This window comes from Medicago truncatula, chromosome 1 (genome assembly GCF_003473485.1).
Source record: "Medicago truncatula cultivar Jemalong A17 chromosome 1, MtrunA17r5.0-ANR, whole genome shotgun sequence".
Taxonomy (NCBI): Eukaryota; Viridiplantae; Streptophyta; class Magnoliopsida; order Fabales; family Fabaceae; genus Medicago; species Medicago truncatula.
The window spans coordinates 22,018,393-22,037,047 of NC_053042.1; the positions used below are offsets into that span (position 1 = coordinate 22,018,393).

The 18,655-nt window shown below is 34.5% G+C and overlaps 3 protein-coding genes across 3 annotated transcripts in view; 2 read left to right on the forward strand and 1 right to left on the reverse strand.

The window, feature by feature from the left end:
• LOC112419262 (disease resistance-like protein DSC1) overlaps positions 1-18,655 on the forward strand; it is a 22,594-nt gene continuing 3,939 nt past the window's right edge. The window contains exons 1-5 of the mRNA XM_039835157.1: positions 1-239; positions 1,603-2,167; positions 2,440-3,520; positions 3,637-3,939; positions 4,034-5,917. Coding sequence (XP_039691091.1) covers positions 1,671-2,167; positions 2,440-3,520; positions 3,637-3,939; positions 4,034-5,917 — 3,765 coding nt within the window. The 5' untranslated portion in view covers positions 1-239; positions 1,603-1,670. The remainder of the gene's footprint in view (positions 240-1,602; positions 2,168-2,439; positions 3,521-3,636; positions 3,940-4,033; positions 5,918-18,655) is intronic.
• Positions 7,962-18,655, reverse strand: part of LOC25483373 (S-formylglutathione hydrolase) — a 21,585-nt gene continuing 10,891 nt past the window's right edge. The window contains exons 4-6 of the mRNA XM_039835167.1: positions 8,673-8,771; positions 8,528-8,593; positions 7,962-8,259 (exon numbers count right to left, since the gene is read on the reverse strand). Of these exons, the coding sequence (XP_039691101.1) occupies positions 8,077-8,259; positions 8,528-8,593; positions 8,673-8,771 (348 nt within the window). The 3' untranslated portion in view covers positions 7,962-8,076. The remainder of the gene's footprint in view (positions 8,260-8,527; positions 8,594-8,672; positions 8,772-18,655) is intronic.
• Positions 17,352-18,655, forward strand: part of LOC25483372 (disease resistance protein RPV1) — a 3,506-nt gene continuing 2,202 nt past the window's right edge. Inside the window, exons 1-2 of the mRNA XM_039835159.1 lie at positions 17,352-17,567; positions 18,032-18,596. Coding sequence (XP_039691093.1) covers positions 18,100-18,596 — 497 coding nt within the window. The 5' untranslated portion in view covers positions 17,352-17,567; positions 18,032-18,099. The remainder of the gene's footprint in view (positions 17,568-18,031; positions 18,597-18,655) is intronic.

The window sequence follows — 18,655 nt, forward strand, 5'->3', positions numbered from 1 at the left end:
TCCTTTGTGAAGTCAGTCAATGCATTCAATGCTATGAGCTTACTACAGAAAAAGTACCCCCACTCATTTACTTTTACAGAACGCGTCTTCTCTTTATCCACACACACACTCTCACTTATTGAGTTGTACCAAATTGAAGAAGCTCACTTAGATCTTGAAAGCTCTGATCCAAAATTTCAACTACTCTCTCTAGTTACACAAACTACTTAACCTAAGCTTTGTTGCAACTACACTCTCAGGTTTGTTTCGCCAATTCAATTCTACTGCAGTTATTTTAATTTAATTCCTTTTATGACTTATGATCACAACGTTACATTTAATTTTTTCCCTTCAATTATTCACCCTTCAATGAGTTAGGCTCTTTTTTGCATGAACAATAAGCTAGCTTACAACAGTTTCGCCTAAGCTAAGCTAGTTCAAGTAATTTATAACTTATCATTTTTTATCTCAATTTTATGCTTGTAATTTTAATTGGAAAGAAAATATGTATTAATTAAAAATATTTTTAATGTCATCTTATATTTATTCAACATCTCACATTCAATTGCTAGCTTATAAACTATATGTTATAAGTAAGGTTTTACAACTCGACCTCAACTCGTTTTAGCTTCTAAAATTAAATTATATAAAATTTATTATATATATAACATATGTAAGCTAATATTTAAACAAAACATAACCAATTAACCACATTTAAATAATTAACTCTAACAATAAAAAACAAAATTTATGAGTACATTTAAACTCTGTTTCATCTTTAGTTGTAACTTTAACTTCAATTGTTCCATTTTCTCATTTAAATACTTTAGCAAGTAATATATTTGAATGATTTCAAATCAATCAATAATAACAAGCTTCTGAATGCATTCCCTAAAATTCAATGTATGTCATTGTCACGCATTGGCGTAGCTTCTGTACATAACAAGCATGGAGAAAACGAGTTATGTTAACCGTAAAAGCAACATTTCAGCAATTTGGGATTGAAAAAAGAATTGGATTTTGAAAGAAAATGAGACAAAAAAAAAACCAAAAAAAAAATTCAAAGGTAAACTCGGACGAGTTTAACACATGTTAACTCGGTCAAACTCGTCAAACTTTCCGATTTCACCAAAAATCGAGTTTACCTCCGAGTTAACACTCGATTTGTGGAACAATGGTTATAAGCTTATACGCGGTGAACTATCAGCTATTTTTTTTTTTAACAAACTGAGCCTTAAAATTCATATTAAATTATAAGTAACAGTACTTAAAGCCTATGCAAAGAATACTATGAGCTTGTTACTGCTTATATCTTATTTTTCATGTTGAACTAAGTAAAAGACTTTTCTGATCCCAAATAACCCTCCAAACACGTCAATCCTTCAAATTAAAGAGACAGTAGGTTCAACATAATGAAGTTGGCTCTATTTTTTATTATTTTTTATGAAACATGGACACCATACACAACACTGACACATCGACGACACAAGTAATAACTTGAAAAAATTGCATAATTGAATGTATTCACATCCATCGAACACTGTCACGTGTCAGAAAGAGTTTATTTTCAATTCTTCTTGATATATAGTAATTCATAATTAACCTATTGGCATACTTCATCAGAAATCTGTTGACTTGCCAAAGAATCGAAGTCAACCCACAACTGGACTTGCTTGCTTGTTGGTGTTTAGATGGCTTCTTCTTCATCATCTTTTGGTGCTTCTCATTCAAACTCAAAGCAGCATCATGTTTTTCTTAACTTTAGAGGGGAAGATACTCGATACAATTTTACAAGCCATCTATATGCTGCCTTGTGTGGAAAAAAGATCCACACATTCATGGATGATGAGGAAATTGAGAGAGGAGATAACATCTCACCAACGCTTTTATCAGCTATTGAAAGCTCGAAGATTTGCGTAATAATTTTCTCGCAGGATTATGCGTCTTCTTCATGGTGTTTGGATGAACTTGTGAAGATCATTGAATGCAGTGAGAAGAAAAAACTTGTTGTCATACCTGTTTTCTATCACATCGATGCATCTCATGTAAGACACCAGAGGGGAACCTATGGAGATGCATTTGCCAAACACGAGGATCGTTTCAGGGACAATCTAACCAAGGTACACATGTGGAGAACTGCCCTGCACAAAGCTGCAAACTTAGCAGGATGGGTTTCCGAGAAAAATAGGTAAAGTTGGTAAATATGTTATAAAATAACTGTTTTTTTTTTTTTTTTTTTTTTTTATATATATTCATTGAGAACTATTTTTGAGTGATTAGCTAATAAAAAGCAACTTTTTGAAAGAAAACAATAGATTTGGAATACTGTTTATTTTGATTTCTCGCCCCATTTGTGACTGTTGTAATAGGCTATATAGTTTATGTACAATCTATCAAAGAAATTATGATTGTTTGATTCTCATGTGTCTATTAATTTTGCAAATTTTCTTTTTCATCTAGGTCCGAGGCTGTCGTAATTAAAGAAATTGTTGAAGATATATTGGACAAGTTGAAATGTATGATCCCACATGTTCAAAAGAAAGGACTTGTTGGAATTTCTCGACACATTGCGCATGTGGAATCAATGTTATGCTCTGGGTCAGCTGATGTGCATATTATTGGTATTTGGGGTATGGGTGGCATAGGCAAGACAACCATTGCAGATGCTGTGTTTACAAAAGTCTCATATCAATACGAGGGATACTACTTTGCTGCCAATGTCAGGGAAAAATGGGGAAATCGGATAAAGTTGCGGAATGAAGTTCTGGCGGACGTGTTAGGGGACCAAAGCATCAATATTAGTACCCCTACAATGAGTTCCGCCTTTGCTGTAGAAAGACTTAAATGTAAAAAGGTCCTCGTCGTTCTTGATGACGTGAGTTTATCAGAACAAATAGAATATCTTGTTGGAGGGAGAGATTGGTTTGGACCTGGTAGTCGAATCATAGTGACCACTCGAAACAAAGAAGTGTTTAACAGTGGAGTCGATGAAGTATACCAAGTGACGGTATTTAATTCTCATGAAGCCCTAAAGCTTTTTAGCTTGAACGCCTTTCAACAAGACAGTCCATTGATCGAATACCAACACTTGTCAGAAAGGGCAGTGGGTTATGCTAAGGGCATTCCTCTAGCTCTTAAAGTTCTGGGCTCACATCTTCGTTCCAAACGACCAAAAGAATGGGTGAGTGCATTGGAAAAGCTGAAGAAATATCCAAAAGCTGAAATTTATGATGTGTTGAGATTGAGTTATGAAGGATTGGACCCTGAGGAGCAGAGTATATTTTTAGATATTGCCTGCTGTTTGAAAGGACAAACAAAAAGCCAAATAACAAGTATATTAGATGCATGTGATTTTTCTACTGAAATTGGGATGAGAAGCCTTGAAGACAAGTCTCTTGTAACTGTTTCTAAAAACAACACAGTACAGATGCATGATTTGATACAAGAAATGGGACGTTTTGTAGAATCTGAGAAAAAGCCTGGAGAAAGAAAACGGTTGTGGGATCCTAAAGAAATTTATGATGTCTTCAAGCATAACAAGGTAGGGTTCAAATTTCTTAGTCTGCACCACATTTCTAAATATGTCCAAAGCATTAGTAAATTAATCTGTCGAGCATGTTTAACACTCTAAATTTGTTTACTCCTTTTATTTTCCAGGGTATTGAAAGTATTGAGTGTGTTGTGTTGGACATGTCTCAAATCAAAGAGTTGACATTAAGCCCTCAAACATTTCAGAGAACGCACAGGCTCAGAGTTTTGATATTTTATATACCCTCCAGTGATACGAGAAGAATCAATGTGCATATTTCCAGAGGTCTCAATTGCATGCCTCTCGAAATAAGTTATTTCAGATGGGACTGTTTTCCATTGAAATCCTTGCCACCACAGTTTTGTGCGGAGAAGCTTGTCGAACTTGATATAAAACATAGCCGAATTGGAAAGCTTTGGGATGGAGTACAGGTATTTTGTGGAAACTTGTTAACTTCATAGACTTAAAAGAACTGATAAAAAAATCTACAACTTGTGAAATAAGTTTTGGTTTCTTATAATACAGGATCTTGTGAATTTGAAGTCATTATGCCTAAGTGGTTGCAAGAACTTGGTTGAGCTCTCAGATTTGTCTTTGGCCTCGAAACTTGAGAAAGTACATCTTGATGATTGTGCGAGCTTGTTGAATGTTCCTTCATACATTTTGTCACTTGATAGTCTGCTTGCACTAAATCTGAGAGACTGTAAACAGCTCTGTTACATTGAAAGTGAGAAGCCATCTAGATCTCTTCGATGGCTTAATTTGAGAGGGTGCTCAAGACTTGTAAGGTATTCAGTTTTTTCCGAGGAACTGGAGTACTTGAACTTGGATTTCACGGCAATTGAAGAACTTCCTCACAACCTCAACCTCTTACCAAAGTTAAAAAAACTATCATTAAGAGGAAGTGATATTGAGATATTGCCTGCTAGCATACAACATCTCTCCTTGTTGAGAGCTCTCGATGTAAGTAACTGCAGGAGGTTTCGTTCCATGCCCAAACTCCCATTATTGCTACAAGACTTGAATGCAAGCAATTGCATATCCCTAGAAACAGTTTCAAATTCAGGGATCACAATGTTGCAAGATTCTTTTGGTAAGCTAAACAAGAGAACATTGTTGACACAGATTCACAAGGAAGAACAAATGTCTATTCGTCATCGTGACTATTTGGGTAGATTTGAGTTTCATAATTGCATAAAGTTGGATCAGATTGCACGCATGACTGTTATGGAGGAGGCACTAATTAGAATTCAGCTAGCAGCTTACTTGTCATCAAAGATTCAAGTGTTTTCTGATCCTTATTGTCAAGCTGATGATAAAGTTTCAAAGAATTTTGACCATGAGGATTTTCTATATGTATCCCGGCCCTTTTATAGTATTTTACTGGGAAATAAAGTGCCAGATTGGTTCCTGCATAAAGAAACAAACTCCTTGTTCATCACTATTGAATTTTCTGAACGATGGAATTTACTGTGCAGATGCCGGGGGTTTGCCTTCTGCCTTGTTCTTGGAGCATCCGAATCAAACAAGAACATTCGTCGTACTGGTCTTATTGCAGGGTGTAGATACAATTTTGGAGGCAAATATAAAGGAACATCCATTTTGAAGTCTTCTTATAGTGATGCTAAGTCAGACCAGGTATGGCTTTGGTATGACCAAATTTTAGAAGTTGCAGATTTCCCAAGGACATTACCATGGAAGGTCTGCTTTGAGTTTTTTGTTCGGTCGGGTTGTTCAGGGTCTATAGTGAAACAGTGTGGAATTCAACCATTGTATGCTCCATTCGACATCATGCAAAGCTCACATGAAGAAGTTAATAGAGAAGGTAAGATGCCTTACCATGAGCTTGAATACAAAAAAGATCCAGGAAATTACTGGCTTCTTCGCCACTATGCTCACCCTCCTGATGGCCTTGGATTTCCATCAAAACAACAAAGGATTTCTGGGTGTCATGATGGACATATTATGGAACCCATTCCATCTACTTATTGTGCCAGGAAGGTTGATCATATTCATATGGAACACAATCATGCTGAAGTATTTGTTAATTTTGGTCTTATTCGTAGTGGTTACCACCAACCACGCGATCTGCAGTGTTTAGCCCAAATGCTTCTGGATAACTATTGTTATTACGGTAAACTTGTAGATAATATCGATATCTTTTCATCCCTAGGGAGATTGTCGCTAAGTGATTGCAATGTTGAGAGCTTTCCTTCTAGAATTGCAAACCTTTCAAGGCTGAAAGACCTTCGAATAAGAAACTGCAAGAGCCTTAGGTCTCTGTCCAAACTTCCACTATCCCTTCAATTTTTGTATGTCAAAGGGTGCACATCTCTGAAGACGGTTGGATTTGCTGAGGAATACTTCATGAGAGTTGATGTAATTGTTCGCGGTGAACGGATAACTAGGGTCATTGAAGAAGTGTCGAGAATACAAGTTACTGACCCACGAGCAAATGTCAGGAGCTGGACCATGCGCAAGTTTGGGTCTTCGATGGTCATTTGGTTCCAAGTTGCTTCAATTTTAGATTTATTGAATGTTGAGAGACGTGACTGTACAATAGAAGTTACCGTCAAGGAGTTGGTATAAATTGGGTCTTAGATGACCATTATGTTCAATGTTGCTTAGACACTATTTGAATTAGGTCCTCCAATCCAAAGTTCAATTATAAATTCTTCTAATACAATTTGGTAAAATCAATTTTAATGCCTTCTTTCATCTTCCCAATAATCGATGTGGTTATCACTTGTATCGCAGGAAAATTTGAAGATTGATTAAAAAATTGGGTTGTTGTTCTCATTGAGTGTGTGATTCGTGAACTCGTAGGAACAAACCACTATATAAATAGTTGATACTATTAAATTGGAATTGATTAAGGGTAACAATTTTGTTTGATTGTGTACAACATTCCAAAGCAAGTTTGGATTTTGTATATTGGCACATCGATGAAATTGAATCAACCTATTTCTTTATTTTAACGTCATACCAGAAAATAGAGATATATACACAAAATCAATAAAATTAGAATTTAATTAGAAAAACAAAATGAAATATTTAGTGGATAGAATCTAAATAAATAAATGCATCAAAGTAAGTGAAAAAAATTAATGTATGCACAATATCTTGCTTGTTGGATTTCATATGTTTGTCGTAAGCGTATGTTAGGTTGCGCGTTCACAACCTCCAAAATGAGTTTCCTTCTCCAAACACAAGTCATATAGATCGTGCGTAAAATGCCGAAATGCGAGTCAGATCGAAGCCACAAATCCATGCTTTTGCGGCACAGCAAATGTGAGTACAAGCATGTATAATTACCAAATTAAAGCTTTCTTCTTCATTACCATCACTACTATGATATACTTCTTCTCCCTATTATTACATATGTATCATAATTTCTCAGATTTGCAGATGAAACAAAGAGAATAGTGGAAAGATAATAAATTAAACTTAAAACAAGAAAAATGAATTGAAGATCTATGGTTTTGCTTATGGAACTTCTCGTTCTTCCCTCAATGACAATAACGTTCTCACTCTGTTTTAGTGGATAACCACTTCATTGTTGCCGTGAGTGGTCTATCAATTAACTTTTTGACCAAAATCAATTATGTCAAATTCAATTCTATCAAATTAAGTTTTCACCACCGCATAGCCATACATATACCAAGTGTGTAAGATTAAGTAACTAAATTGATCTAGACTCTAGAGTGTTGCAACAGCAACTCAAAAAATGAATTATATCAAAGATGAGTGGTCTAAGGAGCTGTAGAGTGTTGTGTAACACATGAGAATAGTTTTTTTGCTGGTGACTGGGATTCGAACCCCAGACCTTGTATAATATGTTATGCATTGTCCTTGCCAATTGAACACGATAGTATTTATTAGACGGCTCTACATAATGGATAAGATTTATGCGTGAAAAGGACAAATGTATGGTCCCTCTTTCTGCTATGTTGTACTGTCCTAGGACAAGGAATATTGTTTACTCTTTGGTCAGTTTCGCCTCCAAGGACACACTAGAGTTTGCCCAATTCCATGCAAAAGGTCAGAGTGCTGTAAATTTAATTTGGATGCGCCACCATTTATTTCTCAGCTCTCAATTTAATTTCTTTCACTTATTTCTTTGTTAAAATTGAAGCAAGGTGTTCCATTGATTGATAGATCACTTGTTCTCCTTGGTGTTCTCTTTTATGTTATTTATCTTTTACTTATACATTGTTATATTGGATTTGAACTTAAGATCCTTGCCAATGTTTTCCATCTTGCTCATTATAAGCTAAAACAACTGTGTTGGATTATGTGAAATTTGATAATGTCTTCGTTGTTTTTCAAGTGAAAACATAGTGTGTTTATGCATTTTTAGCACTTCTTTATTGCTATATATTTACTTTGAGCCTGATCAGCTTAGGGTGCATATGAGTTTGTTGAGTAGCGAAAGCGTTCGATTGAACCGGCATGAAGACATGAAAGAAATTCCAAATCACATAGTCAAAGTATCACAGCTCCCAAATAATAGAGTAGATTCAGTAAAGTAAAACAGAACAGTTGTAAATCATCACAGTGCACACAACTTAATTGAGCCCAAGAGCTTGAGCATGATGCTTGATGTGATCATCAATGAAGGTGGCAATAAAATAGTAGGAGTGATCATAACCAGGTTGAAGACGTAACAGCAGTGGAACATTGCCATTCTTGCACGCCTCTTCGAACTTGTGAGGCAACAGTTGATCATGCAAAAATTTGTCATCTTCCCCCTGAAAATTCGAGGAATAGTAAGAAGCAGTAAGAATTCAAGAGTGTAGGAGCATCTATGCAATCACTTGAAATCTTGCTCGCGACAAACAGCATTATATCTGCCTTACCATTTTGATTTATTCAACTTGTGATAAAAAATTAATTTCTCAAATACAAATCTAATAAAATCTTACAGGAAAGCAGCACCTAAAATTTTGCCATTCACTTTTATTATACCGTTAACGATTAAAATAAAAGTAAATAAATAAAAATCACATGATCATGTACCTGATCAATCAAAATAGTGGCAGATACGTTGGGATACTTCCCTACCTGAGAAGTGGCATCATAATCCTGCATTTTTCAACTGCTTATTATAATGAAATATCAACTTAACAAGTATGAGAACATGAAAGTTTCCCCTCTAATTTACCTCCCAATCAGATTTATTGCCACCTAGATAATTCGTGAATGCCTTCTGTCCCCAAGGACAATTCGTAGGATTTGCTACTGGTGCAAAGGCAGAAACTGACTGTAACAATAGTGCATCAAAACACAGAAGAATAGAAAACAAAGTTAGAACTCCCAATAAGTACAGTACTTATCATGACAAAGGACAGTCATATATGTTGTTAGAGTTCTACGAACATAAAAAACTTCACCAAAATAATGCGAGATTTGGTTCAAACTTGCAAAAATCTTAAAGAGTTATGAATAGCAAGTATATGTGCAAAAATCTCGTAAACAAGTTCTCCTCCAACCTTCTCCCGGCATGTTCATTTTTAACTCATGTATGTCCACTCATCCTGCCTTAACATTCTCATCTCCCCCAAACTTTTTTTTTTTGTTGCTCTTACTGGCACTTCAATGCTCAAAGCATTGCAGGACTTTCAGAATGTTAGCCATCTTGCAAACACAAATTATATTGTACCATTCTTTTATTTCAGCCACACAACTAAATTTGTTGTACGCAGCAATCCCCAGCTATTAGCTCCAGGACATTGTTACCAAGATTGCAATTTCATGCTCTATAGCACTATTACTTAAATGAAATCTCCTTATTCAGGTGTTTCTATTCAAGCCTCGACTAAGAAATTAAAACAAGTGCTAAAGTGATCAAATATAACTATTTCATCTGCAGAAATCATACATTAAGGCACGAGCTCTTAAATGTTTCCAGCCACCTATATAAGGTAAAAAAACACGAACTTGATGCCGACCCTAGGTATAATAAACCTAGTTATATGGGAATAAACCTTTTGTTGCACCACAATTCCAATTCAGAAGCATCTTTATCTGTTGAGATTGTCTTCAAATTTGTGGTCTGGAAGAACAGGGAAATCGTGACACGAATTTGGCATCGTGACACGATTTCGTGGTGCCGTGAGCTAGGTTGCAGGGTGCCAAATCGTGGCACGATTGTGGGAAATCGTGACACGATTGTGCAAACTTGCTCGTTAAGTTTCCATGATAAGGACTGGTCATACCTTGAGACGGATGCACCAATCGTGACACGATCAGGAAATCGTGACACGATTTTATCAGTGGAAGGCATGTATTTAAGTGTTCTTGTGCAGATTTGAAGTGAGAGTTGGAAGAGAGAGAGACTTGGGAAATCAAAGGGAGCAACTCTAGGGTTTAGGGTTCTTTGATTAGAGTATCTCTTGGGTTGAAAACATGGGAAACACCTTGTAGAGAAAAAATCATTGAGTGTCTTGGTGAGATTGGGAAAAGTGTAGAAATTAGGGTTTGTTCATTGTGAACTTGTCAAATCTAATTTCTTGCAACCTTTTGTATCCCTTTTGTAAGAACTCTTTGATAGTGGATTGGAGAGTACAAACTCTCCTCCAGAGTAGGTCAAGTTTGGACCGAACTGGGTGACCAATCTCTTGGTGTATTTGTTTTCTTCTTCCCTCTCCTTTTATCTTGTGATTGTGTATTGTGTTTCTCACTTGTTTCCTAGATTAGATCTAGGTGGTGTTTTGTTGATTATTGCTTGCACACACTTAGTTTGGTGGTTACCACTCTCCTTTGCTCCACACATCATATTTCTTGTATTGGTGTGGTTCGATTTGAGATCGGAATTCACAACACTATCAAATGATCACAGATCACCTAAAGAAATGGAAGTTCCAAATGAATGTCCTATCCTAGCTTAGAATGGAAAATTGGTGCAGAGAAGAAAGATAATAGGGATTGGAAAAGTCACTACCAACAATCTAGTCCAAGTCCTTACCCACCTTTAAGAAAAAAGAAGCCTATTGATGAAATTCAATACTATATCCTTCCAAAGAACATTTACCACACATATGTCCTCTGAATGCCAATAGAGGATTTTAACATAGATACATTTCAAAACTCCAATACTTACCCATTTCCCCATTAACTCTTTTTTTTTCAATGAAAATTGGGGAAGGAGGAAAATTTTATTATTTAAAGTGGCACTAACGGCCATTTTACAACCATCCCCAAGGGGATTTCAACTCAGTACCATGAGATTACAAAGCAAACTCTTACCTCTGAGCTAGCACCTCAGGTATGAATTGAATTTATGTACTGAGCTAACATAGATACATTTCCAAACCCCCAAAACTTATCCATTTCCCCACTAATTCTTTCCAAACCATTTTCAAAAATTTAATCAATCCAACCCACCAAAAAGAAATTTTTTCAGGGGAACTACATTGGTTTTGATCCCTTTTCTTTAAGGGTATGTAGGAAAAGGCGTTAATCATTCCAAATCAAATAAAAATAACCAAAAACATACTTCTTCTCCCTCCATTCTTTTACTTAGATTTTTAGGCAATAATTTTCAAATAAGCGAATTAATTTAGCACAGGATAAATTAGGCAAGAGGTTCCTACAGAGTACCGTAGACGCTTAGAGTGCTAGCACCTTCCCTTCGCGTAATCAACCCCCGAATCCAAAGTCTCAAGGGTTTTTACTAACTTTTTCACTTCCCACGAATAAAAGTTGAGAGTTCAAAGATTAACGATTCAAATCAATTAATGGTTTGATATCCGAAAATCACGAGCACAGATGAGTAAGTCCAACTTTGTGTTGCTTTTACAAGCCATCTGGTTTAACAATTAAGTTATGCTTCATGTTTGATTAAAATTTCCAATTGGTTTTATTCCTTACCAATGTAGCATTGTAAAAAAAATATAGATAGCTAAACAGTAAACACATTAAACCAATAGAACTAAATGCTAATGTGATTTAGCTTATGTTTTGTCCATCTGTCTCTAATTATAAGTTTTTATTTTATTTTATTATAAATTGAATACTTGAATAAGTCCCTATTTTTTTAAATGTAATATGTGTTTTGATTTTTTTCTCTTCAAACATACCCCTTGATAGTAATACAAATTTATCTTTGATGAAGGGAACAATTGTTCATGGTACCCATGTAACTGCGCTAGAATAAGGATATTGAAGCACCTATCCATATATTAATGCACTTACAGCAAATATGATTGATCAAGTCTCACAAGATTTTTTTTTTTTATTTGATTATTTCACACATTAAAAAAGAATGGTAAATTTTGTCAAAAAATTGCAAAATTAAAGAAAGTGAATGGTAAATTTTGAAATGATTTTAGCTCATAAGACTCGTGCGCCGCACGGGTCATCAATCTAGTATATATCTTTTATTTATTAAAGTTAACCCGAATGCTAATTGTTGCCCTAGATTTAACCTAACCCGAATGCTTAATTTTACTATATTACCCCTATATTTAATTAAATCAAAATAAAAGCAACAGATCACTCCTAAATCACTCCTATTCTTTTGAACAAAACAAAAATCGCTTTTATATAATCTTTATTTCAACACTTTATCTCTTATTCCTTACAATTAACCCGAACGCAAAATTTTACCATAGATTTAACCTAGCTTCTTTGCTTAATTTTACTATATTACCCTATTTAATTTAATCAAAATGTTAATTGTTATGGAAATCAAAATAAACAAATCGCTCCTAATTTTTCTCCTTAATTTTACTAAACAAATAAACAAATCCTCCTATTCTTATCTTCTTATTCCTAAACAAAGCTTTGTTGCCCTAATTTTAACCTAATATTTTAGCAACTTTTCCCTCCTTCAAAACCTAACCATATTCCCTAATTCCCCTCCTCCAAACCCTAATCATGATTTCCTAACTTCACTCCTCCTAAAACCTATCTAATTGATTTCCATAAACCATATCTCCTAACTCCCCTCCTCCATACCCTCACCAATATATTTTAATCCTTTCTCCTAAACCGAAATCTCTTTCTAAAACCATACCTTTCTCTTAAACCGAAATTTCTTAATCAACATGGCTTTCAGAAACATTCAGACTTTGCTGTCATACCACTGCCTCACTGATAACCATATCTTCATTCCACTCTGGTTTATACTAAATATATAGACTTTTGCTCTTATTCCTCGCTGTTGTAAAGTATAAATCATTCTTTCAATCCTTTTAATCTTTTGTAGGTCTGCTGGTGAAAAACCCTCTTTCCGATCTTGACAAAGCAATCAACAAGTTGAGACTGAAATACAGATCATATATCGTTGAATATGACATTGATGTTGTATGTGTTTTTTGCGAAATATACCTATTCTTAATTATTTGCATTCTATTTTATCAACGTTTGTGATGTTTTTGTTTGTTATTTTTTTAGGGTGCAGTATGCTTGCCAAACATGCTTGGCGGTGATTTTGGAGATCAAATTGGGCGCTATGCAATATTGACTGATCCTAAGTCCAACAAGTTTGAAGTATTGGTCGACAGAGTAAACGGAGCATTTTTTCTCACAAAGGGATGGAAAGCGATTCGTGAATTTTACGGAATCGATCTTGGTGCCTGAATTACCTTGGTTTTTGTTGGTGACGGACAGTTTGATATACAGTTGACTGATAGGTTTCACAAGAGTATCTCCTACCCGGTTTTTGATCCCCCTATGCATTTCCTTCTTGACAAGATGAATTTGCAAGCAACTTTCGATGACTATCTCCCCCCAATAACATCTCTTCTCGCTTATCGTCACAATATCACTGACATGGTTCTTGATTTCGAAAAAAAAAATTAACTGAGTATGATGTTACTAAAGGTTGCATGGAATGATACACTTTTCGTGTCCACCTTAACTTCTTTTATTCCTTTTCCGTTTAGTTGATATAAGTTACATGGATTTCTAATTTTGCAGATTCTACTTTACACCGGCAATGTTCCGCAGATGCTTGATACACTCAAGACAACTGTGAATATTATCGACGATTGCGGTAACTTATGGGTGTGTGAGCTAACTTTTGCAACTTTTCCTTATGAACACTTCAAGATAGGACGACGTTGGAATAGGTTTGTGGAAGCTCGTAGGCTCCGTGAAGGTGTGAAGATCAGAGGGGGTGCTCCGATGGTTGGGTCACATGATACCATCTACCTTGATGTTATTTACAATCAGTCCATGTTAGATAAATTGTGCAACACCTTTCCACTTTGAATTTTAAGTTTTAGTTTCTTAGAGTTTTGGAAGCATCTATTTTTTTGTCTTTGAATTTAGCAAATGTCTCTTGAATTTCATAAATAATTTAGCCTTGCTTGCTTTGGTTTTTGATTTATATATTTGTGTTTGTGCTCCTCAAACTATATTTAGTAGCATTGTTGTGTTATTGAAACATTTTAGTAGCATAGCTTTTAGTAACACTAGTAGTAACAATTACTACCTTTTGGTGACACTTTTAGTAACATTATTACTAACAATCACTAATCCTAATCTCTAAAATATGTTTTGGGTGGAATCAAACTAAAATCCTAATCATAATTTCTCTCATTCAAGTAACTAAGAAATTTCATCCACATCTCTAAAGTAACTTTTTGGTGGAAACAAACTAAAATCCTTATTTCTCTCATTCAAATAATTACGGGATTTCATCCACATCTCTAAAATATGTTTTGGGTGGAAACAAACTAAAAATCATAATTCCTCTCATTCAAGTAACTACTAAAGATTTCATCCACATCTCTAAAATATTTTTTAGGTGGAAACAAACTAAATTCCTAATCCTAATTTCTCTCATTCAAGTAACTAAGAGATTTCATCCACATCTCTAAAGTAACTTTTTGGTGCAAACAAACTAAAATCCTTATTTCTCTCATTCAAATAATTAGGGGATTTCATCCACATATTTAAAATATGTTTTGGGTGGAAATAAACTAAAAATCCTAATTCCTCTCATTCAAGTAACTACTAAAGATTTCATCCACATCTCTAAAATATGTTTTGGGTGGAAACAAATTAAAATCCTGATCCTAATTTCTCTCATTCAAGTAACTAAGAGATTTAATCCACATCTCTAAAATATGTTTTGGCGAGTCAACTATGGTAATTCTTAAGTAAAAAAAAAAATGCCCCATCAAAAATATTAATTTCATTTTATTCATATTAATCTTTATCCAAAAATGTTGAGCATAATTTTATTCCACTTCAACTACATCCCTTTGTTCTGCGCCCCTTCCCTATTTACATGCCAATTCTTAAGTAAAACAAAGTCCCCTATCAACAATATTAATTTCATTTTATTCATATTAATTTTTATCCTAAAATGTTGGCCACTTCCTAATTTTGTTCCACTTTTTTGTGCTTATCCTGATAACTAATACTCTTTATTGCTCAACCGACATATCCTACTAACACGTATTGCACCTTTTTCCTATAAATATATCATAACCTATTAGCCAAACCATCTAAATCTAAATAAGCATCCTCTTTCTTGGAAAGGAAAAAACAAGCCAATGATGTATGCCAAATACACTCCAATCTCAGCTGTTTCTGGAGGAAGAAAGAATCTCAAGATGTGTGTGCGAGTTGCTCACATTTGGTTGATTCGAGAGAAGAAGGTCTCCACTAGCATCATTTTCATGAACATGTTACTGGTCGATGAAAAGGTTTCTACATGTTTGCACTCTTAGCTTTAAAATTAAACTAATGTGATCGTTGTTTTTTAGTTATGTAATTTAACCAGCTGTTTAATGTTGTTGTTTTCGTCAATAGGGTGGACGTATTCACGCCACAACTAGAAAAGATTTGGTGGCAAAGTTCAGGTCCATGGTTGAAGAAGGGGGTACATATCAGCTCGAAGGACGGGTAATATCTGGTTCTAATATCGGTGAGAAGGTGTTTATTCCAAGGTTATCGCAAACACCATCTGATAATAGAATTCCTTTCAAATTTAAACGAAGGCAGTTTCCGATATCTGTCTCATTTGCAATGACTATTAGCAAGAGTCAGGGTCAGCCGCTAGAACATGTTGGTGTCTACCTACCGTCTCCTATTTTTTCACATGGACAATTGTACGTCGCAATATCACGGGTTACTTCGAGGGGTGGTTTAAAAATATTGATTAATGACGACGACGGCGATGATATCAATGTTGCATCAAATGTGGTCTACAGAGAAGTTTTCCGTAATGTGTAGGACTTTTTTGTGTACTGTTCATTTTCTTACTTATTGAAACTATTTGCATGTCAACGAACTTCAATTTCCCTTTCAAAATTATATGTTATTTTAAAGTAACAGGAACTACGTACTAGAATTATGGAACAATAACAAAGTCTTTGGTATTAACATTTCGCTTTGATTCACGACAATATTTAGATTCACGCGAACTACAATGTCTTATTTTTCAGTGAATATTATATTTTTAAAATGACACGTGCGTTAGCACGGGTCAATGGTCTAGTAGGATTAGTCCTTAACCCGAATGCTAATTGTTGCCCTAGATCTAACCTAACCCTAATGCTTAATTTTACTATATTACCCCTATATTTAATTAACCCTATTTAATTTAATCAAAATTAAAGCAACAGATCACTCCTAAATCGCTCATATTCTTTTGAACAAAACAAAAACCGCTTTCAAATAATCTTTATTTCAATACTTTATCTCTTATTCCTTAAAGTTAACCCAAACACAAAGTTTTGTCATAGATTTAACCTAGCTTCTTTGCTTAATTTTACTATATTACCCTATTTAATTTAATCAAAATGTTAATTGTTATGGAAATCAAAATAAACAAATCGCTCCTAATTTTTCTCCTTAATTTTACTAAACAAATAAGCAAATCCTCCTATTCTTATAGGATTAGTCCTCATCTCTCCTATTTTTTCTACTTATGAAAATGACTTTATTTTTCTTTTGGAAAGGATTAAACAGAACTTAAATAAGACCTCCGTTTCCTTTTATGTTTTTTTTTTTTTGGAGAATATTATTAAACAAATCCCCCTACACATTCTAACGTTCCTAATTTTTTGTCAAGCAATACTTATCAAGATGTCCTCCTTTTATGGAAAGCACAAAACAGATTATTTCCTTCTGATGCAATCCTTTCCTACGTTTCATTCTGATGCAATCTTTTCCTACCTAACAAAATGCGCTATTTTTATTGAAAAGCACTGAACAGATCGTTTGTTTGATGAAACATATGGCCCTTATTCTTTTTCATTTTGAATATTCAAGCACCTATTTTAGAACTTAAAAACAGAATTATAAGATTAGTCCTAATCTCTCCTATTTTTTCTACATATAAAAATGTCTTTTTTTTTTTTGGAAAGGACTAAACATAACTTAAATAAGACCTGCATTTCCTTCTGATGTTTTTTTTTTTGGAGAATAATATTAAACTAATTCCCCTACACATTCTAATGCTTATGTTCCTATTTTTTTGTGACATCGATATCAAATGTGCTCTACAGAGAAGTTTTCCGTAATGTGTAACACTTTGTTTTGTAGTATTGTTGTTATAGCATATCAGTACTATTTTTATGTCGAGAGACGTTGGATTTTCTTTTCTTCAATAAACTATGTCATTAAATTTATATGTTATGTTACCGTAGCAGGGTCGATGTCATGGAAATTGTTTAATATGGTACAGTAAAAACGTTTGTGGCAATTTATCTTATGAATTAAATTATACTATTATTTCGATTCAAGTAAAGTATTTACTTTTATATTTACGCTATATTTGTTCTTTTGTATGACCCTAGATATCTCTATGAAAATTCATAAAAAAAATAATAATAATTTGAATGAGTTCACTAAATCTTCCTATGACCCGGAACTCACTTCCTTTGTGAAGTCAGTCAATGATAAACAGATATTTGGAAAGAATGCGCCTTCTCTTCTCCATACACAAGCTCTCACTTATTGAGTTGTTTACAAATTGAAGAACCTTAATTATTCACCATGGATAAATCTTCAAAGCTCTGATCCAAAATTTCAACTATTCTCCAACATAAACTACTAATTTACTAAACCTAAAGCTTTGTTGCAACTACACTCTCAGGTTTGTTTTGCCAATTCTGCTCCACTACAGTTATTTTAATTTAAATAGTTTAATTTCAATCATTCACCATTCTATGACTTCAGTATATTAAAAGGCATGTACAAAGAATGCTATGAGCTTGTTACTGGTTATATCTAATTTTTCATGTTTAACTGGAGTAATAGACTTTCTCAGCCCAAATATCACTCCAAAACAATAATCCTTCAAATTAAGGAGATATTGGGTTCAACATAACTTAGTTGGCTCTATTTTATTTATGATGAAACATTGATGCGGACACCGAACACGGCACTGACACGTCGACACCGCTAATAATTTTAGAAAATAACATAATTGAATGTAATCGCATGTGTTAGTGTCGAACACCAGTCATGGCTTCTATCAGAAGTGTTAGTGCTACAAAGTATTTTCGATTTTTCTTGATTTATGTAATTTGTAATTAACCTATTGGTATACTTCATCAGAAGTCTGTTGACTTGCCAAAGAATCGAAGTCAACTCACTACAGGACTTGCTTGCTTATTGGTGTTTAGATGGCTTCTTCTTCATCATCTTTTGGTGTTTCTCATTCAAGCTCAAAGCAGCATAATGTCTTTCTCAGCTTTAGAGGAGAAGATACTCGATACAATTTTACAAGCCATCTATATGCTGCCTTGTGTGGAAAAAAGATCCGTACATTCGTGGATGATGAGGAAATTGAGAGAGGAGATAACATCTCACCAACGCTTTTATCAGCTATTGAAAGCTCGAAGATTTGCGTAATAATTTTCTCGCAGGATTATGCGTCTTCTTCATGGTGTTTGGATGAACTTGTGAAAATCATTGAATGCAGTGAGAAGAAAAAACTTGTTGTCATACCTGTTTTCTATCACATCGATGCATCTCATGTAAGACACCAGAGGGGAACCTATGGAGATGCATTTGCCAAACACGAGGATCGTTTCAGGGACAATCTAACCAAGGTACACATGTGGAGAACTGCCCTGCACAAAGCTGCAAACTTAGCAGGATGGGTTTCCGAGAAAAATAGGTAAAGTTGGTAAATATGTTGTAAAATAACTGTTTTTTTTATAGATAATATTCAAATCT